The sequence below is a fragment of the Mesoplodon mirus genome, assembly GCF_964341445.2.
Source record: "Mesoplodon mirus genome assembly, chromosome: 12".
Lineage (NCBI taxonomy): Eukaryota > Metazoa > Chordata > Mammalia > Artiodactyla > Ziphiidae > Mesoplodon > Mesoplodon mirus.
In genome coordinates, this window is record NC_138988.1 from 41,753,544 (window position 1) to 41,779,626 (window position 26,083).

Below are 26,083 nucleotides of genomic sequence, written 5' to 3' on the forward strand. Positions count from 1 at the left end.
GGGGGATGTTCTCAGATGCCTGGTGTTCCAACCCGAGCGATATAACCCCTCAGTCCTACCCACTGTTTCCTCGAGTCCAGGTTTTTACAACCAAAAGGAATTTAGGCCTTTTAAAAAATAAATTCTTTTAAAAGCTTTTTAAAGTGTTTCAGAAGAAGTGGTTTGGCACTGTGATTAAAAGTGGCAAGGTCAAATCCTGACTGTCACTCGCCCCCTGTGTGACCCTGGGAAGGTGACTTACCCTGTCGAAGCTTGAGCTCTCTCATCTGTAAAATCTCATACCAGCCTGTAAGGTGGTTGTAGGGAGTAAATGAGGGCACACACACACAGTGCTTAAGGACTTGGCACAGGCTAGTGCTCAGCAAACATTAGTGCGTCAGGTCAGTTTCATTAATTTTGTTAGAAATGTGAATGTATCGTATAGTTTAATGGGAAAGAACACTGAAATTAATCAGCAAAGCAAAATAAGACTAATCAGTATAAGAAGCATTAAGAGTAGCATTTTTACCCAATTTTGTGATTTAATTGCAACAGAAATTGTGGGTACGGTGCAACGGGTAAGCAGTAGTTTACATATAACATCATTTCTCTAAGAGTCAGCATCCATTATGTTACCAAAGCTACAGGAGGCTAAATGGGAAACGCAAGTTCTGAGTCTCAGTGGAGCTCACGTGTGTGGCGTTACATCATATTTTAGGATGTACTGACCTCCTCTGGCATATGCTTTGAGCAAAGGGGTTCCAGTCCTTTGAATAGCTCGATAGACTAACCTTAGGTCATGTAATTGCTGTATTTTTACTTCTGTTCTCATTAACTTCTAAAGTTTTGCCAAGCAGCCATGTAGCTTCATCCCCAAGCCACTTGTTTTTCGTGTTTCCTCCCCAGACTCAGGAGATGGGCTCCCACCTTGACCTGAGCAACCCCTTAAACCATGAGGCACTGGAGGGCTTTGACGAGTTGCGGCTGGAGCTGGACCAGTTGGAGGTGCGGGAGAAGCAGCTGAAGGAGCAGATGCAGCAGCGGGAAAGAGAGAACCAGGAGCTGAGGGCGGCCATCAGCCTGCATGGAGAGCAGCTGCAGGCAGAGAGAGAGAGGGGCCGCGCCGCCGCCGAGGACAACCTTCGCCTCGCCGGCGTGGTGGCCGCGCTCCAGGAGCAGTGGGAAGTCACCCAGGCCACACAGAACACCGTGAAGGAGCTGCAGATGTGCCTGCAGGCCCTGGAGCTGGGGGCCTCGGAGAAGGAGGAGGATTACCGCTCAGCCCTGCGGCAGCTGGAGTCCCTACTGCAACCCCTGGCTCGGGAGCTCGAGGCCACACGTGACGCCCTGGGCAGGAAGGACCAGCTTTCAGCTGATGTCCCAGACCAGCTGGGTGCAGCCGAGCAGAAGGCTGACATGGCACTGGACGCCAAGGGGCTACAAAAGCGCATCCCCAGTGACTCGCCCCTGGAGACTCAGGAGCTGGGGGAGAAGCTCCTGGAAAGGGAGAGCACCTGGGTCCAGGAGCTCAGCAGGCAGCAGAGCACCCAGCTGGAGCAGCTGGCCAAAGAGCTGCAGCTGAAGGAGGAGGCCCGGGCCAGCCTGGAGCGCCTGGTGGAGGAGATGGCCCCTCTCCGGGAAGAGCTGTCCAGGAAGGGGCAGGAGGCAGCCCAGCTCCAGCATCAACTGCAGGAGTCGTTGGCCCACTTGAGCTCCCTGGAGGAAGAGCTCGCGGAGGGGAGACGGGAGGAGCAGCGGCGGCAGGAGGAGAAGGGGCTGCTGGAGCAGGAGGCCAGGTCCCTGACGCGGCAGCTGCAGCTCCTGGAGACCCAGCTGGCCCAGGTGAGCCAGCACGTGAGTGACCTGGAGGAGCAGAAGAAGCAGCTCATCCAGGACAAAGACCACCTCAGCCAGAGGGTGGGGACGCTGGAGCGACTTGCTGCGCAGTCAGGCCCAGATCTGCCCGTGGCGGCGGCGGAGCACGAGGCTCTGAGCACCCCCCTGCAGCAGGCCTGTGAGAAGCTGGAGGAGGAACAGAGGGGCCTGTCGGAGGGACAGGTGGCTGATCCCAAGATGCAAGGGGCCGGCCAGGAGAAGAAGCTCCAGCAGGCCAACAGGGAGCTGGAGAAGGAGCTGCAGAATGTGGTGGAGCGCAACCAGCTGTTGGAGGGTAAGCTTCAGGCCCTGCAGGCTGACTACCAAGCACTGCAGCAGCGGGAGGCGGCCATCCAGGGCTCCCTGGCCTCCCTGCAGTCAGAGCAGGCCAGCATCCGGCACATGGGAGACCAGATGGAGGCAAGCCTCCTGGCTGTGAAGAAGGCCAAGGAGACCATGAGGGCCCATGTGGCTGAGAAGGAGGCTGCCCTGCAAAGCAAGGAGGCCGAATGCCAACAGCTGCGGGAGCAGGCGGAGCAGTGCCGGCAGCTAGCGGAGGCCCGGGCTGGGGAGGTCAGGGCACTTGAGGACCGATGCCGCCAGCAGACCCAGCTGATCGAGACCCTCACGGCAGACAAAAGCCAACAGGGGTTCAGCCCACCTCAAGACCACGCGTCCCAGGAGCTAGCAGCCCAGCTGGCCCTGTCTCAGGCACAGCTGGAGAGCCATCAGGGGGAGGCCCAGAGACTGCAGGCTGGGGTGCTGGACCTCCAGGCCAAGCTGCAGGCAGCCTTGGGTGACCGGGAGAAGGTGCAGAGCCAGCTGAGCGTGGCCGAGGCCGCTCTGCGGGAGCACAAGGCCCTCGTGCAGCAACTGAAGGAGCAGAACGAAGCCCTCACCAGGGCCCACGTCCAGGAGCTGCTTCAGTGCTCGGAGCGTGAAGGGGCGCTGCAGGAGGAGAGGGCCGGAGAGGCCCAGCGGAGGGAGGAGCTCCAAGTAGTGTGGGAGGAGCTGTCCCAGGCAACGGGCAGCTCCGAGGAGGCGCAGCTAGAACCTGCTGAGCTGCAGGAGCAGCCGCACCGGGCCAACACGGATATGGCCGAGCTCGGCATCCAGGTCTGTGCGCTGACCACGGAGAAAGAGCCGCTGGAGGGGGCGCTGGCCCGCACCATGCAGGAGCTCCAGGATGCCAAAGAGGCAGCCTCCAAGGAGCAGGAGGGCCTGAAACACCAAGTGGCAGGGCTGCGGCGAGAGAAGGAGAGCTTGCAGGGGAAGCTGAAGGCAGCTGAGGAGGTAGCTGGCTCACTGCCTGGCCTGCAGGCCCAGCTGGCCCAGGCCGAGCAGCAGGCCCAGAGCATCCGGGAGACTGCACGCCAGGAGCTTGACACCCTCAAGTTCCAGCTGAGCACCGAGATCATGGACTACCAGAGCAGACTTAAGGTAACCCTCACCGTGACCATCTGAGCTGCACCTGTCTCCTGCGGCAGGGCCTGGTGGGTCCATGAGTGGTTGGGATGCACCTTCGGCCAGGTGGCACATGAGGGCCCAAGAATGTCCTGGGGGCCCAGGCCAACATGGTCTCATCCTGGTGTCATAGCTCACAGCATCCTTCTCCCTGCAGGAACATGTTAGGGACACAGCATTGGAGAGGGATGCCTTAACCCAGACGTCTAAATTTAAGGCCATTACAGACAAGTTTGGCCCACACAGAATTTTTTTTAACTTAGTAGCCAACATTTCAAGAGCAGGGTGTTTATAGATTCACTTCTTGGACTTCTTTTGAAATCTTGGGAGTTCCTAAAGCCTGTGCTCTCGTTCCTGTATGGCAGCAGTCAGCAGGAGCTGGGTGGGGACTGCCCACCTGAAGGAACAGCTCATCCTCTGCTATTCTCCTTGCACTCATTTATGTACTCGTCCGGCCCCTTTTGGCATGCGAGTTCCTGACTGCCTCGAGTCCTGTCCCTGGATTCTCTGTCCCTTCAGGTGGCTCCTGAGAGCAGAGCAGTTGTAGGAAACCAACTCAATTCATTTTCACAGAGCCCTTGGGATAGACAAGCTTATGAGAACAGCGTTTACCATGTGTCTTGAAGTGCAGAGAAAAAGGGTTAAGAGTGAGGACACAGGCAGACATCTACGGGGCTTTGGCTTCTGATGTGTCTCTTTGCTTCTGGGTCTGTGCACTCAGACCACTCCTGACCTCTCTCTTAGGCAACTATTGCGTTCCCACAGATGTGCCTCCCACCTTGTGTCACCCCACCCCTTGCAGTTCCGTGTGGCTCATACTCCACCCTTTCCTTGGCAGAAATGAAATTCTAAGTTTGGGGGCCAAGCTAAGTCTCTTGTCTTGACGGGATTGTGTTACCAGGGAAGCCCAAAGTTTATTGAGTTTGGGAGAAAGAGAGGTAGCTTGTTTTTACCCATTTTGGGGGAATGGGGCCAAGGGAGTCTCAGAACAAGGACCCCACTTTTCTGATCCCTTTCTCATCCTCTCCAGACCTCCAGTGAAGAATGCAGGAGCCTCAGGGGCCAGTTGGAGGAGCAAGGTCGGCAGCTACAGGCCGCCGAGGAGGCTGTGGGGAAGCTGAAGGTAAGCCTGGCCCCTGAGGCCCAGGGGAGGTGCTCCTGTGAGCCCTGAGCAGCGGCCGGCCCATCGTTCACCTGGTCATTCCACTCCCAGGGTGTGGGCCTGTCGAGGAAGGGGATGTGGCTTGGCTTTCATTGGACCATCAGAGAGGCCTCCCTGCAGGAGTTCCAGTGCCCTGGCTAAAGCTGCCGTCAGCTCACCTTTGTAGACAACCTGAGTCTGTGTCGTGGCTCTTCCACTCCCTGGACACCTGGTTAGAGCTGTCAAGTGTGTTTTTCACCACCCCTGTGTCTTATGGAAAGGAAATAAGTCATCCCCCTCTGCAGATGTTCTCCAAGTCAATGTTGCTGACGTGAGCCAGAGCAGGGGTGGGACTGAAACCCGTCTTCAGGGCAGTGACTTTTTTCAGTGACTCCTGTACACTGCCACCCCACCTCTACCCCCACCCCAGAGATTCTGATATCTGCTGCCCCACCAGCCACCACAACCGGTTGCAGCTGATGTTTGAGGGACATAATTACAAATGGGAGTCTGTCATACTCCACACACATACTAGTTCATGGTCTCTTGAACTTAAAAACAGACAAAAGCCCCTCCTGTTAGAAGTGCGCCAGCCAGATGGGGTGGGGAGCATGCCAGTCACTTGATGGCATCTTGCATGGGCTTCTGCAACCGAGCGTCTTCTCCCTGCTGTCCTGTGCCAGGCTGCCCAGGCTGATGCGGCGGAGAAGCTGAGCTGCACCAGCAAGCACCTTGCCGAGTACGAGGCCGCCATGCTGAGAAAGGATGAGGAGGGGGCCGCCCTGCGCCAAGACTTGGACAGGTTAGTTACACGGTCCACCCACGCGGCCAGTGGGAGAGTCGTCAAGGGAGGGGGTGTTTGGTACAGTCATTTAGAAAGTCAACCACTCATATCAGGTTAAAGAAGCCCTTTTGCAAGAAAAGCCACAGACTCATAAAGTGCTTATGTCAGAAGCATGCCACAGAGAACCTTGGCAATCTGCCTGTCATAAGCCTATAGACGGCTGCAGAGACCCTTTCTCTTAATTCCATTGTCTTATCTCTAGCAGGACATATTTCAGTTCAGTAACTTCATGCTTTGGTAAAAGTAAAATGAAATAAAAGCTGGGAGATAATCATGGAACTACTAACAGCAAACATTTAAGTAACGCCTAAACTGTGGCAGGCGCCGTGTTAGATACTTGGTATTTATTTGCCCACTTAATCCTCCTAATGGTCCTGTGAGGATAGTATTATTATTTATCCCATTTCATAGATGAGGAAAACAAGGCTCAGAGGAGTGAAGTCACTTGCCCAGGGTCACACAGTGTGTAAGTGGCGATGGCAGGATTGGAATTCAGAACATTTGACTCCAGAGTCTTTGTCTCAATAACTACCCTAAAAAATATATAGACAGATAGTTTTGTGTTTTGTTTTGTTTTATTTTAGGGTACTGGTGTGAGAGTATTGTGTGTGCATGTTTTCCCCCCTGTGTTTTGACTTGAGTTCTTCATTTCCTCTATGAAATGAGAGGCTGCGGGGTTAGGTGTGAGGTTCTCGCAAGCTCATCTGAGAGTGAGTGAGCGAGCCAGGGAGCAGGATCGGCTTGTCTTCCTGGAGACTCTGGTGCTGTGTCTGTGGAGAGCACATCGTGCTGTCGCCCTTTCATCATTTTTTTTTTAACCTTAAAGTATGGCCCTACCTGTGTCCAACCCCGAGACCTCTTCATCTTCAGGCTTGGGGGCCACCCGGAGTTGTGAGCATCATCAGCCTACTGTCTGGTGATAGGGCCAAACTGGTCCCACAGGGGATGCTGGGACCTGATTGCATGTGTGCTCCCAGCAAAAGCAGACACACCAAATTCTCCCGAGGCTTTAACTTTTCTACCCATCTCCTGCCATCTGCTTCTAGGCCTGGGCCCAGGCTCAGTGGGAGATCCAGACCACGCTGGATGTTTAGTAACCTCAATGTACATTTCTTCTCATCTGACTCTTCTCAGCTGACTCCTTACAGAGTTTGAATCCTATAGGACTCTGGCTGCCCTTAGCCAGGTGGTGTTCATGTGACAATTTAAGTAGAACCTCCAAAGTTGGTGGCATTTTTTTTTAATGCTATAACTCTGTGGTTGTGTGTGTGTGTGTGTGTGTGTGTGTGTGTGTACCCGAGATCATTTTGGAGGACAGTGTCTAGTAAACAACAACCTCCTGACAACTTTATACTGGACATGGAAAGGCTGGATTAGATACAGATTAATTAGCCTTGCACAGCCCTCTGGTTTTTTTTGTTTGTTGGTTGGTTGGTTTGTTTGTTTGCGGTACGTGGGCCTCTCACTGTTGCGGGCTCTCCCGTTGCGGAGCACAGGCTCCGGACACACAGGCCCAGCGGCCATGGCTCACAGGCCCAGCCGCTCCGCGGCACGTGGGATCCTCCCAGACCGGGGCACGAACCCGTGTCCCCTGCATCAGCAGGCGGACTCTCAACCACTGCGCCACCAGGGAGGCCCAGCCCTCTGTTTTAATGGAGCTGTTATGAATGCCTTGCTTTATAAGGCATCCTTGGAAAACCACTGCCTTAGGGGACAGGTGAGCTGAAAGAGAAGTGGGCAAGGGCGGGAAGACCGTGGTTCAGCCGGCCCCTCTGCTGCAGCTTGAGGCTCCGAAGCACCCAGAACAGGATTCCTTAGGCCTCAGGGTTGTCAGGTTGAACGCCTCGCAGTGTAGATTGAGTACCTGCTGTGTGCCCCATGCCAAGCCCCATGTGTAGAGTCCCAAAGACACATGGAAGATAGGCGCTCCTCTGTGTGGTCATCTCCAGGAAGCTACGCCTCTGCTCTTTCTCTCCTGGCTCCTTTTTCCTCTTGTGTATACCGCCATCACCAGCCCATGTACTTAACCCACTGGGCTCCTGTCAAAACCTCAGTCTCTGCCCAGGAACCAAGTGGTGCAGAGTTTGACGCACCTGGGGTGCTCCTAGTGACCTGAGGTCAACCTCCTCTCCCAAATGTCCCTTGTATTTGTTGTGAGGGGTGGTGGTGTGTGAAGAGTTTGGGTGTGTGAGGGAAGTTTTGAAGGCTTAAGAGAGTGTACAGCCTGTGAGTGGGGCAGTGCCAAGGGGCTCCCTCCCATGAAGGGGAAAGACTGGTAGGGCAGCAGGACCCCCCATTAGAGGCCTGGGTTAGCCCAGAGGCACGGGGGAAGCTGGAAGTAGTGGGTAATAAGGAAAACTGACTACTCCCCCACCAGGACCCAGAAGGAACTTGAAAAAGCCACGACAAAGATCCAGGAGTATTACAACAGACTCTGCCAGGAGGCGACAGACAGGGAGAAGAATGACCAGAAGATGCTTGCTGACCTGGATGACCTGAACAGAACCAAGAAGTACCTGGAGGAGCGGCTGATAGAGCTGCTCAGGTGAGTGTCAAACAAGGGGCCAGGGGCTGCCCCCAAGCTTGGCTTTTCTTTAAAGAAATGCAACTGTTCTTGAAAGGACTCTTCGAGGGAAATGGGCCCCTGTCTGCTTGTGTTGTGTTGTAAGCGCCCACACACGTGAACAGGGTCTGCTCAGGCCCTTGGCAGCCTTGCACCTGGTCCGTGTTCTCTTATTGCTATGCTAACTGTTTTCAAAGTCTCCATGTGCTCAGCCACAAGAGTGACAATCAAAGATGTTTAGGGCTTCCCTGGTGGCACAGTGGTTGAGAGTTTGCCTGACGATGTAGGGGACGCGGGTTCGTGCCCCGGTCCGGGAGGATCCCACATGCCGCGGAGCGGCTGGGCCCGTGAGCCATGGCCGCTGGGCCTGCGCGTCCGGAGCCTGTGCTCCGCAGCGGGAGAGGCCACAGCGGTGAGAAGCCCGCGTACCGCAAAAAAAAAAAAAAAAAAAAAAAGATGTTTAATATCCTCAGGGACTTCTCCATTCCCGTGTCCCTCTCTCATGAGCCCTTTTCTCCTCCTCCGTCCCACTCTCCCCAGCACCTGGGCCCCCAAACTCCAGTGCCTGCAGGTAGCAGACAGTGATGTAAATGTGTGAACCGGGCCAGGACGGGGGCTCTGAGAAACAGGAGGACATGAGCTGCCCTGCTCTTGCTGACTGTTGCCCCACAGGCATCAAGTCCAGGGTTGCCAAGTCACCTTACTTCTTAAGAGAAGGTGGAAATCTGGATTTTTATGTGAAATTGGCCTGACTTTTAAATGTTGACAAGTCATTCAAAAAGTTTTTAAAGGTTTTTGTATGGAATTATTATTATTTTTTCGGCTGCGCCTGACTGCTTGTGGGATCTTAGTTCCCCAACCAGGGATCAAACCCACGCCCCCTGCAGTGGAAACGCGGAGTCTTAACTACTGGACCTCCAGGGAAGTCCTGGAAATTTTCAAATATATAAAAATAGGATAGCAAAATGCACTGCTGTGTACCTGTCACCCAGCTTCAACATTATTCAGCTCATGACCAGTCTTGTATCATCCAAGAGCCCTACCCATTTCCCCCACCTCCTCAGATTATTCTGAAGCAAATCCCAGACATCCTGTCATCTCATCCACAAGTATTTTGATACATACCTCTCCAACACAAGGACTCTATTTTAAACAACCACAGCATCATTACCGTGCTTGAAAATTAACTAATTCCCAATATCATCAAGTGTCTAGTCTAGTTTGAAATTTTTCTAATTGCTTTATCATTTTTTCTAATCAGGATCTATATTAGATCTATACATTGCATGGTGATATGTTTCTTAGATCTCTCTTACTTAGTCATGGTTCCCCCACCATCTCTCTCTTTTTTTTTCCTTTGCGGTTTACTTTTAAAGAAAGTAGGCCATTCATCTGGTAGAGTTTCCCGTAGCCTGGACTTTGCTGATTGCATGCTCATGGTGTCACTTAACATGTTCTTCCATCCTCTGTGTTTCCTGTAGCCCCCAAAATTAACAGCAGTTTTAAGGAAGGCTTTATACACATCTTCCCTGATGCATCAGGCACATTCAGATGCTGCCAGAGCCTCCTGAAAAGCGTGCCACTTTTTTCAGTGTGCTTGCTTCCTGTAGTGGCTGTGCTGTCTCTCTAAGGAGTGGAGGAGGTCAACATCCCATCGGATTTTCAGGCTGGAAAAGCTTGACTCTCCTCCATTAATTGTTACTTAAACCATAAAAACATGAAGGATCCCGAGCACATTTAAGATTTGGGTTCTTGGGCTCACAGCACACAGACGGTCATGTAATCATGGCAGCACGTGACAGCTTAAACTCCCAGTGGCCACATGCACTGTCATTTAGACATCTGAGCAGCTGGTGACACTTGTCAGTGCCAGCAGGTCTTTGCAGTTGCCAGAGCCTTTTATGGACATCGCGGGCCCCCCTGTACCTTCACACGTGTGGTGTCAGTTGAGGACTTACACGTTGGGAGGCTCCTGCTGAGTCTGGCACTGGTGTGGGGTGACAGAGATGACCTAGACTGGGGGGTTATTTCCAAGGTAAAAGTGAATTCTCCTTGTGTTTTGGGAAATTCGGAAGCAGTCTTTTGAAATGAACCAGAGATAATTCTATTGTTTTCATGGATTCTTTCTTCTGTTTTTCTAATGCGGCTTTTTCCCAGGGACAAGGATGCTCTCTGGCAGAAGTCAGATGCCCTGGAATTTCAACAGAAGCTCAGTGCTGAGGAGAGGTGGCTGGGGGAAACGGAGGCAAATTACTGCTTTGACTGCAAGCGGGAGTTCAGCTGGATGGTGCGGCGACACCACTGCAGGTCAGCAGGCGGCTTGCGGGCAGGGCCCAGCACTAGAGCAGACGCCTCTGAACGAGGACTCCGTGGCAGGCGTTGGCACCTCAGCCAACTGTCTAGGAAGAGCACGTTGTCTCTTAGTTTCGAGGGAACCAGTTGAGGAGGGTATGTTAGGCAGGGTCTCAGCAGGACACTCAGGGATCCCCGAAAGGGAAGAGAGTTTAATACAGGGGGTGTAGGCAGAGTTAGGGGGACCCACAGGGATGTAGACCTCCCAGAGACCCAACCTCTGGCCCTCTCTTGGCCTGCGGGGGTCAGAGGGGAAACGAAACCCAAAGAGAGCAGGGGCTGAGGCTTCACCAGAGGAACACAGAGCAAAGACCCCCCGCCCCCCAGGGCCCAGAGAAGGGCAGGCAGGAATGAATCTTGGGTTGGGATGGGGACAGATGGAGAACGGTCAGCACAGGGGGATGGGGTCTGTGGTCTCTTAGAGCCCAGCCCCCGAGGCCTAGAATGCACACCTGCATCGTTGCGTCAGGGAAGGGGGCTCGGCCTGCCTCCCAGGACCCTAGGAAGTAAAAGTGTCCCCCATCAGGCTTACCAAGATGGCTTTCTTGGAATCTTGTGAGATAGGCCTTCAGGCCCCACTCTAGAGTGGGGACAGAGCCAGGTCTGACGAGCCATGTGGCATCCAGAGCCCAGAACAGAGCCCGGTTCCGGTGCCGAGCAGGTCACTTGAGACCTCTAGTGCAGCGTCCTCAGGGCCTGTGCCTTTGTCGTCCCCAGGATATGCGGCCACACCTTCTGTTACTACTGCTGCAACAGCTACGCTGTGAGCAAGCACAGCGGCAAGAAGGAGCGCTGCTGCCAGGCCTGCTTCCAGAAGCTGAGCGAGGGCCCCGGGTCCCCCGACAGCACCAGCTCGGGCACCAGCCAGGGAGAGCCCAGCCCCGCCCGGTCACCAGCCCAGGCCACACCCCAGGCCACCGGAGGCCAAGGTCAGGCTCCGCCACTGCCCTCGGTGTTCTCCAGGTGCTACCCTCACCGCTACCGCACTGTGGCTGCTTAGCTGGAACATGCTTAGTTCAGTGTTTTCCAAACTTAGGCACTAAAAAGGTAGTACCACCAATCTGAGACTTTCTTTTTGATGTAATTAGGATTGAAGGAGAATTGAAAAGGGAATAACTTTCTCCTGATATGATTCAGTGTTATTTAACGTGGTATCTGTTTACTTCTCAACTCACATACCACCAGTGGACCCACAGCTTTGGAAAACGCTGTCTCCCAGGGCCCCAGCCCCGTATCCAGCCCTCTCTTTCAGGGTAACCAAAGGCCAGGAGTTGAGTGTGGAAACGAGCACATCCTTCCCTGTCTCCTTGTAGCTCACATTCTCTCTCGGCGGCCAGGAAGGATATATTCTCCTTCATGTCCTCTCACTCAGCTCAGTAAAAGGAAGCGGGATTTGGTTCCTGCTGCTTCTGCTCAGCACAACCTCGCAGACCAGCCCAGGCTGCCCTCTCAGGACTGGACTGTGGGTGTCTATTCTAAAGCATGGCCTGTCCCAGGAGCCATGCAGCAGGGCCTGCTGGGAACTTGTAACTCCCCTGAACTGTTCTTCTTGCTGAATCTTCCCCTCGCCTGGCTCACTAGTGGGTGTTCCAGTGACAACAGAGGGTGGCACGGTGCCAGCATGCTGAGGTTGCTTGTTTTGATTTCTGACATTTCCTGTCTCCTCTGTCTGTCTGTCTGTCTTTCTGTCTTTTCTTCTTTCGTCTCAGGCCTGCCATCACGTTTTCCATCACATGCAAGAGACTGCTTGTTGGCAGGGTGGGGGGTGACTAGCACAGCAGCATCGCACAGCATCCTTCCTACTGGGTAGCCTGCAAAGTTGGGCACAAGTCCCCTGGTCAGAAGCACAATGGCTGCTGTGCAGAGGGAGGTTCTTTTCCACCCCCCAGTGGATTAAGGTGAAAATGCAGGTCAGACAGAATCCTCCTCTCAGAGAAGCATGAGTGAGGTCTGTGTCTGCTGGAGCAAGGATTCAGCAGCACAGAAATATGATTACCTTTTTGTTAGGTTCTTTCCTGATAAGGTTTTGATAGGTTTTTTTCCTTCTAAATAAAGGGCCTCAGAGAACACGTAAGAGCTTAAAACCTCTCCACACCGCTGCCTAAGGGACTTCAGAGAAATCTCTTACATGGTGCGTTCAGTTTCATCTGTAGTCCCCTCATCTGCTTTTCTGGAACATCCCAAGAGCCATTTCTCTCCATCTGGACAGAGTAGCTGTCGGTTGAATGAGCACTTAGAGTGTGTCCTGGTGGCTCATCCCACGTAGCTGCACTCCCTCCCTGTACTGTCCATGACTGTGCATTTCTCTTCTCTCCCGACCTGCCTCTGCACCCCAGGTGCTAACACGGACTGCCGGCCACCAGACGATGCCGTGTTTGACATCATCACAGATGAGGAGTTATGCCAGATACAGGAGTCCGGCTCCTCCTTGCCTGAAACACCCACCGAAACTGATTCTCTTGACCCAAACGTGGCTGAACAGTGAGTAGACGTCACCTCCATTTCCTGAGTGCTCATTAAGTGCCTGGCCTTGTGGTTTCTTATCAAAGGATTAGGAGAGCTTGGAAGCAGGATTGGCTGTCTTTGCTTAAGGGAAGGTGCCTGCGAACAGTGCTCGGGGCAGGGTGCCCTTGAGGAGCACCAGGGCTCGAGGCGTAGTCAGTGTTGAGCCTTGTCAGAGAGTTCCTGGGCGTGTCTGTCAGCGGTTCCCCTGATTTCAGCATCTCCAGGAAGGCCTCTCTTGGCTTAGGCAACTGTATTAATCTGCTCAGGCCGCCATAACAAAATACCATAGACCAGGTGACTTAAACAACAGAAATCTATTTTCTCACAGTTCTGGGAGTCCCAGGCCAAGGTATCGGCAGGTTTGGTTTCCTGAGGCCTCTCCTTGGCTTGCAGACAGCTGCTATCTTCCTGTCTCTTCACATGGTCATGCCCGCTATGCATGTGCCACCCATGTCTCTCTGTGTTCTAATCTTTTCTCCTTATAAGGACACCAGTCAGGTTGGATTAGGGCTCACCTTATTGGCCTCATTTTAACTAACTTACTTCTTTTAGGTCTTATCTCCAAAAACAGTCACATTCTGAGATACTGGGCGTTAAGACATCAACATATGAATTTAAGGAGGGGGGACACAATTCAGCCCATAAGAGCAACATTTGCTGGGCTGCTGTAGCCATGCTCAGAGTAACGCACTGCTCTTTAAAAACCGTGTTCATCTTTTGGAACCACTCATCAGGCTTGGTAATGGTGCCACAAGATTAATTTCTGTTGTCTCAAGTAGATGTTTCTCTCAGAAGTCCTCTTTTTTTTTTTGGCTGCGCCATGCAGCATGCAGGATCTTAGCTCCCTAAGCAGGGATCGAACCCGTGCCCCCTGCAGTGGAAGTGGGGAGTCTTAACCACTGGACTGCCAGGGACGTCCACCCCAAAGTTCTAAAAGCAATAAAAATATAACCAAGTTTGTTACCCAGTGCTTTGTGGAACCCGAGGGACTTTCCCCTCCCTCAGCCCATGCCTGCCCCATCACCAGTATCTTGTGCTGCTCTTAATCAGTGACCCAGACCCAACCAAATGTTCCCGATGCCGCAGATGGACAGCATCAGGCACAGGGGTGTCCTTTAGTACCGGCTCTCCATTGGCCCTCTCATTTTTCTGGGCCAGCTCTTTTCCAACAAGGCCTGTGAAGAGAGTTCTGCAATGGCTAATTTCTAAATATATGAAGTAACTGCACAAAGTGCCATTGTATTAAAGTGTCAAGAGTTTAAGCCAGGGGACCCTTGGGGAAAGTCAGGTTCCCCTACATGGCAGCCTTGCTTGGTGTTTCTCAGCCCCTGGTGTCTGGCTTAACTGCGGTTCCTGCAGCAAAGCACTGCCTGTTTGGAAGCTCAAGGGAGAATTGACATGGCTCCTGTGTCCAGACGTTCATTGACTCACTTTCCATCCAGTTAGGGAGTTTTGTGGTGCTCTTGCCAACTTGTATTGAGATCTCTGTTCCTCAAATCCAGCCCAGAATTCAGAGGAAGGACTGTCAGATTTATCATCCAGGATTTCTGCTGCATGGGAGGAGATGCACCTAATCTTCGGAAGGTTCTCAGCACAGGAGATTTTAGGCTCAAGTGTATGTCTCCATACTCTTCTGTTCTCTTGCTTGAGGGTGACTGACCTTGCCTCATGGATAAAGCTAGCCCCATCACCCAACCCAAGAAAGCCTCTGCCCACTGTGACCATGGGCCCTTTCTTTTCCTTCTGAAGCCTTTCCTGGCTGCGTGAGCCTGCAGCGTTCTCCCCAACCCCCATGGTTCAGTGGTCCCCAGGGCACGTTCTGTTGCATTTGCACTAAGACATACTCATGCCGTCGTCACCTGGCAACTCTTCACTGACTGTGCCTCAGCTGCTGGCCAGGTGGGTAGGTGGGTAGGGGGTCCGGGGAGCAGGACCGGAAGCTCAGGGCCTGGGAAGATGGCCTTGGGCTGTCACCTGCATGAGAAAGTGCCACCCTGCAGCTCCCTCTTCCCTTCACCTTTCACCTTCCCCTTTCTCAGTAGGAACAAAAGCAGAAGGTCTTCTGACCGCTGACAAATAAGTGTGTTTTTGGTCATGGGAAATCGGGAAGCGGTCCAAGGAAAGGAAACTGCCAGCATGCTGGCCTGCGGTCTGCAAGGGAGATGCAGGGCTAATGGATGGACCTGCAGTCCCCATGCATCATCTGTTTGGGTGAAGGGCCAGCTCTCCAAGTCAGTTCAGGGCCTGCCTTGTCTCACACCTTCCTTGTGAGTTAGCCAAAGACAGACCCCCGTGTCTCTGGTGGCTTTTTCTTCCTAAGCTTAGGACCAATCAAAACCACCAGGAGTCTGAGAAACTCAGACGGGTTTGGTGGGGTGCGGGGGTGAGGGGTTGGTATAGAGCCTGGGTTTGTGAATGCATCCCTGCCAAGACATTGAGAGAAAGAAATCAGCAAGTCCAAAGGAAGAAGTGGTCCAGGAGGGGTTAAAGGCTGTGAAAGCCCTGATGTGGGGGGAAGGAGGCTGCCTGGAGGCAGTGTCTGTCGAGCACTTTCCCTGTGTAGCAGCTTTTGCACGTGACCTCACTTAGTCCCTGCCCAACCCTTCAAAGAGTAGGGATTATGGCCCCCATTTTACAGGTCAAGGTACTGAAGCTCAGGAGGCCAGGTAACTTGCTCAGGGTCAGGGGGCTGTAAGTGTCAGCATTAAGCTTTGTGCCCAGAACCCCTCCCTCCGGTCCACAGGCCCGAGATTCATTTTGAAGAGTACAGCCCTCTTCTCCTGGTCCCGTTTCCCTATCTTCACATCAAACACCTGCCCACCTTCCCTGCCTCTTTGTCCACTCCTCCCCACCACACACACACATTCTCAGGACACAGTTGTCTGCCTTGGCCCTCCTGGCCGTGATGGGACAGGAACAGGTCCCAGAATCCAGGCTCTCGGGGAGACCTGGCAGGATCCCGCAGATCCCTAAGCAGTCTCCCAGAGGCCCCTGCACGTGGCTTAGGAGCACAGCCCACCTCAGGTGGAGGGCCGATATTCTCCAGAACCCTGCAGGTGTGCACACCCCTCCCAACAGTGACCCAGGCCCATCCTCAGCCGTCTCCCTGACCAGGTGCCCAGCTCTTCTCAGGACTGAGGCAGGTAGAGGAGGAAAGAAACTCTGTCCTCCGGCAACAGGCCTGGCCTTGGGTCCCTTGGCCTCTGCTCTGCTTCGAGCAGCCATTCCCTCCTCCAGGCCCGGCCTCCCTTCTCAAGCAGACCGTGCCCATGAGGAGTTTGAGGTCCAGAGTCAGACACTCCTGGTCTGCTGCCTCCAGGTTCCCTGGCTTTGAGCACCGCAGGCCCCGAACTCAGTTCCCTCCCTCGTACAGAAGAGACAGGGACGGCACCTCTAGGGTTGTTAGGAGGATCAGATGGAAATGATGTGGAAGGCCTTCCATGGAATTGTGTGGTTTTGGTGATGTCTTCCCTGAGCTGTGAGGTCAAGGGCCACACCGTGGTGTCTACTGCCACGGGCCCTGGTTCCTTACATCTCGTAGCTCAGTTGTGTTCGCCAACGAAAATCCCGCCAGATGCCCAGATGATACTGAGCTCAGACTCACGCACAGAGACTGTCCCTGCCCCACAGAGCATCTTTGCCAGTACTTGCTTTAGAACAGGTGCTCTGTGGCCAGAGTGCTTCAGGGATCTGTGGCAGGTTTATCACCAACCAGGAGATAAAATACCTGGTATCTCAAACCGAGAACAGGATATAGTGATAACGGTTAAGCTTAGAAAGCCACCTTGTGCTTGGGTTAACCTAGCATCTCCGCCTTCAGACAAGTACAGAGTTGTCAGGTACCCCGGGCCATCTTAGCCAACATTTGGGGGAAGAGAAAAAGGTTATTCACTGGGGTTCCAGCCCTAGCTCTGCTGTGTGAGCTTTGGCAGGTAGTAATGTCTCTGAACTAGTTTCCTCATCTGGAAAACAGGGATGATAAGTACCAGGCGTCCTACCAAATGGCACTGGGAGTTACCGTGGACCACAAAGGACTGGGCCTGTGGAAGGGGTCTGCGCTGAGAGAACAAGCCTAGAGCCAGCGCCCCGGCCACTCCTGGGCCCTGTGCTCTTTGCTGCGCCTCCACCCCTCCAGTACGGGCAGCTTCTGTTTTTTCTCTCCTGCAGCACCATTTCCTCAGTCCAGAATGCTCACTGAGAATCCCGGGCTTCTGGCTCCAGGTAGCCCCTGGAATCAGGTTCATCCTGTGTTCACCACATCTCGGACAGTGTGGCCGTCATGGCCTCTAACCGCCCCGCCCCCAGCCTGTAAGTGCAGGGAACCTGGTGGGGGAGGAGACCCTGAGGCCGCACGTGAGGCCAACTGGACTCACCCAGGGTCCACACCCAGCCTGACCCCCTCCCGCCAGCTTCCCCCACACCCCAGGCTGCTTACGTCAAGCACTGGTGCGTGGGAGCAGAGCGGAGAGCCAAGGGGAGAAAGGCGGGTCTGAGCTTGTGCTCCATGGGGCTGTCTCGTGGATGAGTGAAGTCGAGAGTGAAAGCCTTGTTTGGGCTGTGCCCGCGTCTGTTGCCCGTAATGGTGTGTACCCAGGAGGGGTTTGGGAAAAAGATCTCTACTCCCAAGTGTGAGCAGGTGAGGGCCCAGAGAGTAGGGCCAACGAGGGACGGGGGAGGCAGAGAAGGTGAAAGAAGATTGAGCTGCTGTGCTTTTCCTCAGGACAGGCAGGCAGGTTCTCCTAAGCTGTGGAAGGGCCAGTGCAAAACCTTTTTGCAAGGAGCCTGGAGAGAGAGCATATAATAGGCCTGGGATGGGGCACGGCCTGATGGGTGCCTGGTCTCCTTTGACTCAGCCAGGCAGGCACCGTTCGGGGAGAACCCAGCGGTCCCAGCAGCCGCCCCTCTGTTGCTGTGACCAGCAGCCCCCAGCGTGGCTTGGAGTGCACTGTCCGTGCCTCACAGTGCTCCTGGAAGGAGGGCCGTTGTCATCTCGGGGTGTGGATGGTGAAACGGGCTTGAGGAGGCCGCGTGGCTTGTCCCAGGATGGACAGATGTGGAGCTCTCCCCGGGGCAGTGACTGAGTCACCCCAGAGCCCTGCTTTTCCCATCCCACCACACTGCTTTCCTCCGTGGGGACACATGGAGAGGCCACAGGGACCCTGGCTCCCCGACTCTTCACTCCTTCCTTCCCAGTTAGGGCCTCTGTCTCTTGTTCTGGGACATTGTTGGGGAGGCCAGGGGCTCGTGGCCCCTCTACCAGGAGTGCTCGACATTAAGGTGACAGCACAGCGGAGGGTGACCAAAACTCCCCCTCTGAAGCCAACGTAAACAAGTTGAAAGTCAGCCTTGTCACCATGAAAAGGGCAGGTTTTGGTGTTTGAGGAGCACTGGGTAGTCCATGCGGCCTGAGCACAGTAAAGCCGCTCTCCCCGTGGGTGCATTTAGGCACGTGTATGAAACAGTCGGTGGCCCTGTGGGCCCTGCAAGGCCGGCCTGTGCACAGCTGGACTGTGCCGTGCACCTCTGGAAGGCATGAAGCCGACCCTCCCACGCCCCGCCAGGGCACAGAGAAAGGCAGGCGGCTAACGTTTTGTGTGGCTGGTTCTTTTTTTTTTTTTTTTTTTTTTTTTGCAGTACACGGGCCTCTCACTGTTGTGGCCTCTCCCGTTGCGGAGCACAGGCTCAGCGGCCATGGCTCACGGGCCCAGCCGCTCTGCAGCATGTGGGATCCTCCTGGACCGGGGCACGAACCTGTGTCCTCTGCATCGGCAGGCGGACCCTCAACCACTGCACCACCAGGGAAGCCCTGTGGCTGGTTCTTGAGAGAATAACAACTACCGCCATTTTGGGGACCTTCCTCCCACAAACGCAAACCGTGCTAAGCGTTTGTGTGCACCCTCTCCAGTCCTCGCATGCCTGCCCTGAGAGGTGGTACTGTTATGGTACACGTTTCACCAAAGCGGAAGTGATTAAGAGATTACCAGCTGGTCTTACCCACTCGTGATTCGGGTCTGTCCAAGCTGCGAAACCTCACTGTTCGGCCCATTCTGGCCCACCTCCCTGAGCTCTCTTCTTAGCTGCTGTCAACAGGTTCTTCATATTTCAGTGAGCGATTTTGTGACATGTGAGCCAAAAAGGCCCTTTAAGCCTGTGGAGCAGGTTGCTGGGATCTAATAAACATGCACAAACAAGCGACTGACATTTAAAACTCCGCCTCATTCTGTGACCACATCTCAGAGGTAACAAATGCACCTCTTGTTCTGGGCAGGAGGTTGAAGCCACAGTTGTTATCGTTAGTGTATTGATAGAGCAGTGCCCTGAAAGTTGACAGTTTCAACTTATTTCCTGTGCTCTGAGCCCACAAGTGATCATTTTCGGTATATTCAGGAATACCACAGTAAGGTGGAATGTGCCTAAGGATAAAAGTAGTTCGGAGACATTTAAAAAGTTTTATTTCTCAGTCATGAAAATCATGCTGTTTGAGATGTGTGTGTGTGTATTATATATACATTTATATATGATTTGTGTGTGTGTGAGGCATTGGATAAATTCAGGTTTTAAATGAGCACACCCACCAAAGATCCATTTCAGAGGTGCTGCTTAGACTCATGATAGTCTTAAACTCAGCTTTGCACATTTTTCTAGCATTCTGTGGCCCACTGGAATCCTCAGCCGACCCTAATTTGCTTTGGCCCATTCATATTCCCTGGTGCTAGTCCTTCCAGGATTAATCAAAGAGAACATAAAGCACCTATCTATATAAAACCAAACCGACAAGGCGTGGCAGAAACTGAGCTCATTTCTTTTGGGTGCCTGGTGATGGAGGTCTGAGTCACAGTGTCAGCACTGGTTTTCGTGGCTGCTTTAATCTCCCCTGCTTCCCAGTCGGCAGAAGAATCTTCTGAACTTGGGAGCCCAGAGTGTCACCTGCCATCAAGACCTTTGTTGGCCAGGTCCCCCTCTTCAACCCTTAGTCCCATTCCCCTTGAAGGAGAACCTGGGGTCTTGAGAATCACACGTCATTCCCTGGTGTCAGTATCCTCGGGGTGGAGGAAGGAAAGCTCTGGCAGCTTTCAGACTCCCCTTTGAGCTTTAGGCCTGGGTGTAAAAGAAGAGAGCACAATCTGCGCATGCCTGAGAAGAAGCATCCCACCCCAGCTGCACCATTTGATAACTTCTCCTTGAGAAAGCTCATGCTATACACAAAGCCTTAGAGGACACAGCCATGCTCCTGTGACTTCTGAGCAGCCTCTCCAGCTGGAGAGGCCTACAGCTGGAACATGCTGGTCACCTCCATGTTGCGAGAGGCTGAAGCAGTCCTGGAAGTGTCCTCTGAACCCTTCCGTTGGCTTGAGACACCCAGGTAAGGGAGGCAGCCAGCGTCTTTCACAAGTTTCCAGAAGTTCTTCCGAAACTTCAGGCCAACAAAGGCATAGAGCACAGGATTAAGGCAGGCACGCAGGTAGGCGATGGCCTCTGTCACTGTGATGGCATAGTGAAAGCTAGTCATGGTGTGGTACTCCCAGCTCGTGCTGCGGATGAGCTTCACGAGGTTGAAGGGTGTCTGGGTCAGCAGGAACACCGCCACCACCAGGAAGATGATCTTCAGAGACTTGTGCTTCTGGAAGCCTCGGGCCTGAAGCAGTGTCTTGATTATGACTGAGTAGCAGACAATCATGGCAAGCAGTGGCAGGAAGAACCCCAGTGTCATTTGGGTGGCCAGAACCATGGTGGAAATCTCCTCGTTGTGATAGCCGCAGACAGGCTTGTCAAGGTAAAGGACGTTGCCATAGATGATCTGCGGCAAGGAAACCAGCAGGGAAACTACCCAGATGGACAAGCAGATGGCCTTACCCCAGGCCATCCGCTTGGCCTGCTGGTTATAGGCCTTGGTGGCCTGAACCACTGCAATGAAGCGGTCCATGGTGATGCAGGTGAGGATGAGCATGGACGTGTAGAAGTTCAAAGTGTAGATGCCCAGCAGGGTTTTGCACATGACCTTGCCAAAGACCCACTCATGGATGCCTGCATAGGCCCAGAAGGGCAGAGTACAGACGAACACCAGGTCAGCCAAGGGCAGGTTCATTAGGAACACGTCCGTCAGGCTCTTCAGCTTCTGGTAGAAGATGTATATGACCAGCACCAGGGAGTTCCCCACCAGGCCACAGATGAACACCACCAAATACATGCAGGGCAGGAACAACTTGCTGAACTGTAGGAAGTGTTCATGCCCCTGGCTGCTGTCATTGGAAGCGTTGAAGAACCCGGAGTCTCCGTAGTCATACTCGGCCATGGTGTCTGTTCTGATGGACCCCTAGGAGTCAAACCACAGGAATTGTATATATTTGGGGCTGAGGGTGATCCCTCCTGTCTTCCCCATTGCCCAGTTAGGGGGCAGATAGTCACCTCCTAAACCCACCCACTGTTCTGCTCAGTAACAGCCCAGTATATTGGGGACAACCAGTTCTGAGGGGCAACTGCTCAGACAGGACGAGGAACCCTTCACTGGCCCTAATGTTCTCAGGATCTCACCCGTCTGGGAGACAACACATAACTGACCCCACCCACATTCCATAAAATCCTGTGCTCAATGGCCTTGGAAGCAAAGGTCACCACATGGTGAACTGGAGACTGTCCTTTTGGAAGAGCTGCGCTGCTCTTCAGTGGAGAGGGCTGTATTCATGTGCCCATGCCTCGCAGAAGGTGCCCACCCATCCTGTGCCCCATCTTCTGTTAAGTTGACCCCTGGACTACGAATTGTGAAAGCTAAGGCAATATCCCCTTTCCTGGGGGTCCACCATCAAGGAGACTCCTGGAGACCAAGAGGTGTTTGGTCCTTTCTGCCTAGGTGGGCCATTCATCCTGCCTCGTCTTGCCGTGATGGGGAGCCAGGGCAGGGAAGAGCCCAGGCTGCCCAATGCTTAGGCCAAGCGGCTTTCCGACCAGGGAACTGAGCAGTTTTCCTCACGCCCAACCCCAGCTTTCTCCTTCATCATCTGTCACAGTGCATGACATTCCACCCTCGGGGCCTCTTTGATCTTCAGGAATCTCTTACAAGGTAGATTCCCCCAGAAGGGAACATTGCTTTAGCTTTTATGACCAGCAGTGTAGGGCTGAGGGGTCTCCTTTAACACATGGAAGAGCTGATTGAAATGGGACATCAGGTGGGTGGGCTACCGCAGCAGGGCTGGTGGCCAGCCTTGCAGTGGGACTACTTATAGCAAAGACCAAATAGCTGTCTTTCTTGCCTGGGGGTCCCAGCCCTTCAAGGTTATCACTTCCCTCTGACCCTTCTCTGGGCCCTGTGACCCTGCTGGGGACCATGGACCAGGCACAGGTGATGTAATCTGTGGTGTGGGAGTAGGGGCAACTGCGGCAGCATCGGCCTTGGAGGGCCAGCTCAGTCCCTGCCACTGTCCCGCAGGTACTCAATACGCAGGGACTCCTCCAATGAGCGGTGCCATATCCCACTGGCACCTCAAGGAAACGTTTAAGAAGAGCAGGCATTTGGTTTAGCAAAGTCAGAATATCAACCGGCCAGACAAGGGGGTGTAAAAGAAGAGATGCTCTCGCCTTTCTGGTCTCGGAGACTTTTGTTCTGATGCTGGGTCCTGAGAGGAAGGAGTGTCAGCCCTGCTGCCACCGTGGTATTTCATGGGCTCAGAGCACCCTTTCTCTCCAAGGAAGGACCTTGTCTTTGGGCTAAGACTACGCAGTGAAAAGTCCCTCCTCCTGGACCACAAAATGTTGGATCTCTAAGAGTGAAAGGCCAACACATAGGCATTGTGCCCCACCAGCTCCGGGCTGCTAGGTTAAGTGGGTCCGACGATGCTATGTGGGTGTACTGCTTCACATGGGGACAAAAATATATTCTTCATCATTTAGGTTGTGACAATGAAAGTAATGTCAGATCTCTATTATTGTTTGACTTACTCTTGGCCTTTAAAAAAAATTCTCCTGGGACTTCCCTGGTGGCGCAGTGGTTAAGAATCCTCCTGCCAATACAGGGGACACGGGTTTGATCCCTGGTCTGGGAAGATCCCACATGCTGCAGAGCAACTAAGCCTGTGTGCCACAACTACTGAGCCTGTGCTCTAAAGCCTGCAAGCCACAACTACTGAGCCCACGTGCCACAACTTCTGAAGCCTGCGTGCCCTAGAGACTGTGCTCCGCAACAAGAGAAGCCCACACACCACAACAAAGAGTAGCACCCGCTCGCCACAACTACAGAAAGCCTATGCAGCAAAAAAAAGAGCAAAAAATAAATTAATAAATTAATAAATTAATAATTCTCCTACTAAGGCTGTTGCTGCATCCTTAAAGGACCCATCCATACCGCAAAAAGAAAAAAAAATAAAATAAATCCCTCTGCCCCATATTCCATAGACTTTGTTTACAAATCTGTGATAAGCTATATGATTTTTTTTTTTTTTTTTTTTTTTTTTTTTTTTTTTTTTGGTGGTATGCGGGCCTCTCACTGTTGTGGCCTCTCTCTTTGCGGAGCACAGGCTCCGGACGCGCAGCCTCAGCGGCCATGGCTCACAGGCCCAGCCACTCCGCGGCATGTGGGATCTTCCCAGACCGGGGCACGAACCAGTGTCCCCTGCATCGGCAGGTGGACTCTCAACCACTGCACCACCAGGGAAGCCTAAGCTATATGATTTTGACTATATTTTTTAAAACATAGAAAAATGATCAGATTTTATCAGCAGTTCACCCCTGGCTGGTAGAGTTAGGGGACACTTAGTTCCATTCCTCCTTTATATTTTTCTGTATTTTCTGAAGTTGCTACAGTTGTATATTGACATATATGGAGAAAAGAAAGTAAATCATAATCTAAGATAATAGCCTGTCTTATAAAATGGAAAAGAAAAACAGAAAAAGAGATCAGTCAATGAACACACACAGTGACTAGACTCTCCTGGGGAGGGTCTAATTATGTCATTACTATCAGCATCATCTTACAAGTATCATCTTACAGAACCAGGTTAAGTCATAATCCTCTCCTCGGACCCTCATGGCAGCAAGTATAGCAGAGATGGAGTTTGAGCCAAGGGCAGTTGAGCTTGAAAGCCTGGGCATTTGACACCGTACCGTGCTGCAGGCAGGACTCTGAGAATCCCAACGACCTGGAGTTAGCCCCTCTTTTAACTATAAAGAAGAAGACCAATGACTCACCAGTAGAGATGCTCTTTCAGTTTGTTCCTAAGATGAGGTTGCTCACAGCAGCAAGGTCGGCCTCTGCCTCTCTGATGTGGTCCGTGTTTCCGTTGAGTAATTTTTAAGAGCCCTCGGTTGGTGATTATAGGAGACCCAGCCCTTCCCCATCTTGCAGATCAGAATCCACATGACCAGCCTGCACCCACGTAATTTGGGAGTCAAAGAGACGAAGCAGTGGCTCTGATGCTACACACCCCCTGCAACCTGGCTGGGGTCTTACTCTTTTGCCAGGATCCAAGAGGGTTTTAATTTGTAAACTGAAGGGGAGCAATATGCAGTGTCTGGTAGTCCACTGAAGATGGTGGCATTTGTACCCTAAAATTATTTCATTCACTAGTTGTATGTCTCTTTGGGGCAGTTTGGGTCTGGACCAATGCAAAGTCGATGCTATGGCCTGGGTTCCCTGTGTGCCTGCAGCTCCAATATACGTGACAGCCCTGATTCTCATACCAGTCCTGCAAGTAGGTATTACACCATTTTATAGATGAGAATACAGAGGACTGTAGCCAAAGAACAGCCCCACGGACTCACAGCTAATAACTGCCACTTCCAGGATACAAACCCATGTCTCCGTCATTGCCAGACCAGTGGACCAGATGGCTTCTAGATGATGGGTCTGCCAGAGGGCCAGACACAGCCCTTCCTCCTAAACCCACACCACTCAGACAGTGCTCACCGCCCTGCTTGTCCAGGCTAGAATCAACAGTGAACAGGCTGAACCAAATACTGAAGGTCAAAGCACCCATCTTTCTGAAAGAAATCTTCTGAGACAAGACATTCCTTCACAGTAAGCCAGCCTGACATCTTGGAATCTTTAAGCTTTGAGAGAGGAGTTTTTCCCAGAGACAAACGAACCGTGTCACTTAGTAAAAGGCGAAAGATTTATACGATCTGAAGAGAAACCAGAGTATGAACCGTGTCACTTAAGACCAGTTCACAGGGTGATGTTAGAATGGGCTGAACCTTGTCAGACACACTGGCTCAGCCATGCTCGTCCCTCTCAGCAATCGCTTACCCTCCGTGGGGAAGAACAGGCCTTGGCCTGGTGCCCTCCGTGACCACATACGTGCTTGGGAAGGAGGGGTGATGTGTACCTTAGAGCGTGACTGTACTTGTCATAACCATTCTCCAATGGAAAGTTCTCCAATGGAAAACTTGCAACTAAATTACATGATAAGAGCCCCTCACAATTTGGGGGTCAGAATTTTATTTCAACCACTTTACAAAGTGCCTTCTGTTGTCTTCCAATTTGTAGTGCTCATTGCTTTTCTTTGAAATAAAAGTCTGAACTTCTTAAGGGCAAGTACCCAACCATGTGTCTTGGGTTTTTCCCAGAATATGTAAACATTTCCGAATCAGAATTGGGGGAGAGTAAAAGGGCTGTGGCAGCCGTGCCCCCCCCCACCCCCGCAGATTCTCAGAAGTCAGACTGTGTTGACCTGCTTCCTTTTTCTGAACACCTGACATTCTGGAGCCAGGGCCCTGCGTAGGATGGCAGTTCAGGACGCAGGGATGAGGCAGTTGCTGCTGGTAGAGGAGTAACTGCCAGGCGGTGGTGGGTGGCGGCGGCTGTGGAGGATGAGTTGGAAAAACCCTCAGAAAAGCAGCTTAACCAGAGGGCAGCAGGCGGCAGGTCAGTTGTCAGGACGGGCATGTGGGTCTGAGTGTTTTGGTCAGCCCATAGTTACCAAGTAATCAGAAATCAACACCAGAAGTGATCTTCTTCACTTGGTTTTTAGGCAAAAAGGAAAACAATGACTAAAAGAAAAACTAGGAATTTAATAGTAAAATAGAAAGATGCGCCCAAGCCCCACAGTGAATATGGCCCACCGTGTGGCTCAGCCTCTCCTTCCAAACCCAAGCTGTTCAGTAGAGCCTTCTGAGATGACAGGCGTGTCCTGTGTCTGTGCATCCAGCACAGCGGGCACTCACTCCTCTGGCTATTAGGCACTCGAAGTGTGGCTAGTGCAAGCACAGAGCCAAGCTTTTAGTTTTGTTTTAATTCTGATGAATTTGAGTAGCCACATGAGGCCAGTGGTACTGTATTGAACAGGGCAGTTGTAAACCAAAGACTTCTCCAGTTCATAGGAGACCCCGTGTAACAGGCAGAGCAGCACTCCAACCATGCTGGCTTAGCAAG

General features: G+C 52.7%; 2 protein-coding genes across 4 annotated transcripts in view; one reads left to right on the top strand and one right to left on the bottom strand.

Moving 5' to 3' along the window:
* FYCO1 (FYVE and coiled-coil domain autophagy adaptor 1) overlaps positions 1-26,083 on the top strand; it is an 87,899-nt gene that overhangs the window by 26,664 nt on the left and 35,152 nt on the right. For both annotated transcript variants that reach the window (XR_014295436.1, XM_082637532.1), the window contains exons 8-14: positions 886-3,294; positions 4,349-4,441; positions 5,143-5,261; positions 7,681-7,848; positions 10,024-10,173; positions 10,936-11,147; positions 12,555-12,699. Coding sequence is in view for 1 of the 2 variants with exons in the window: in XM_082637532.1 (XP_082493658.1) it covers positions 886-3,294; positions 4,349-4,441; positions 5,143-5,261; positions 7,681-7,848; positions 10,024-10,173; positions 10,936-11,147; positions 12,555-12,699 (3,296 nt within the window). In the remaining variant the exon portion in view is untranslated. The remainder of the gene's footprint in view (positions 1-885; positions 3,295-4,348; positions 4,442-5,142; positions 5,262-7,680; positions 7,849-10,023; positions 10,174-10,935; positions 11,148-12,554; positions 12,700-26,083) is intronic.
* CXCR6 (C-X-C motif chemokine receptor 6) lies at positions 19,184-24,308 on the bottom strand. Of its 2 annotated transcripts, none has more exons than XM_082637533.1 (2): positions 23,902-24,308; positions 19,184-21,037 (listed from the first exon to the last, which is right to left on the bottom strand). In XM_082637533.1, exon 2 carries the CDS (start codon positions 21,014-21,016, stop codon positions 19,991-19,993), a length of 1,026 nt encoding a protein of 341 aa, XP_082493659.1. In that variant the 5' UTR covers positions 21,017-21,037; positions 23,902-24,308; the 3' UTR covers positions 19,184-19,990. The 2 variants fall into 2 exon arrangements, with proteins under 2 accessions (XP_082493659.1, XP_082493660.1); XM_082637534.1 differs by lacking the exon at positions 23,902-24,308 and adding an exon at positions 23,818-23,834.

Bases quoted from the DNA above. Each gene is read 5' to 3' on its own strand.
- CXCR6 (XM_082637533.1), bottom strand. From the start codon at position 21,016: ATGGCCGAGTATGACTACGGAGACTCCGGGTTCTTCAACGCTTCCAAT.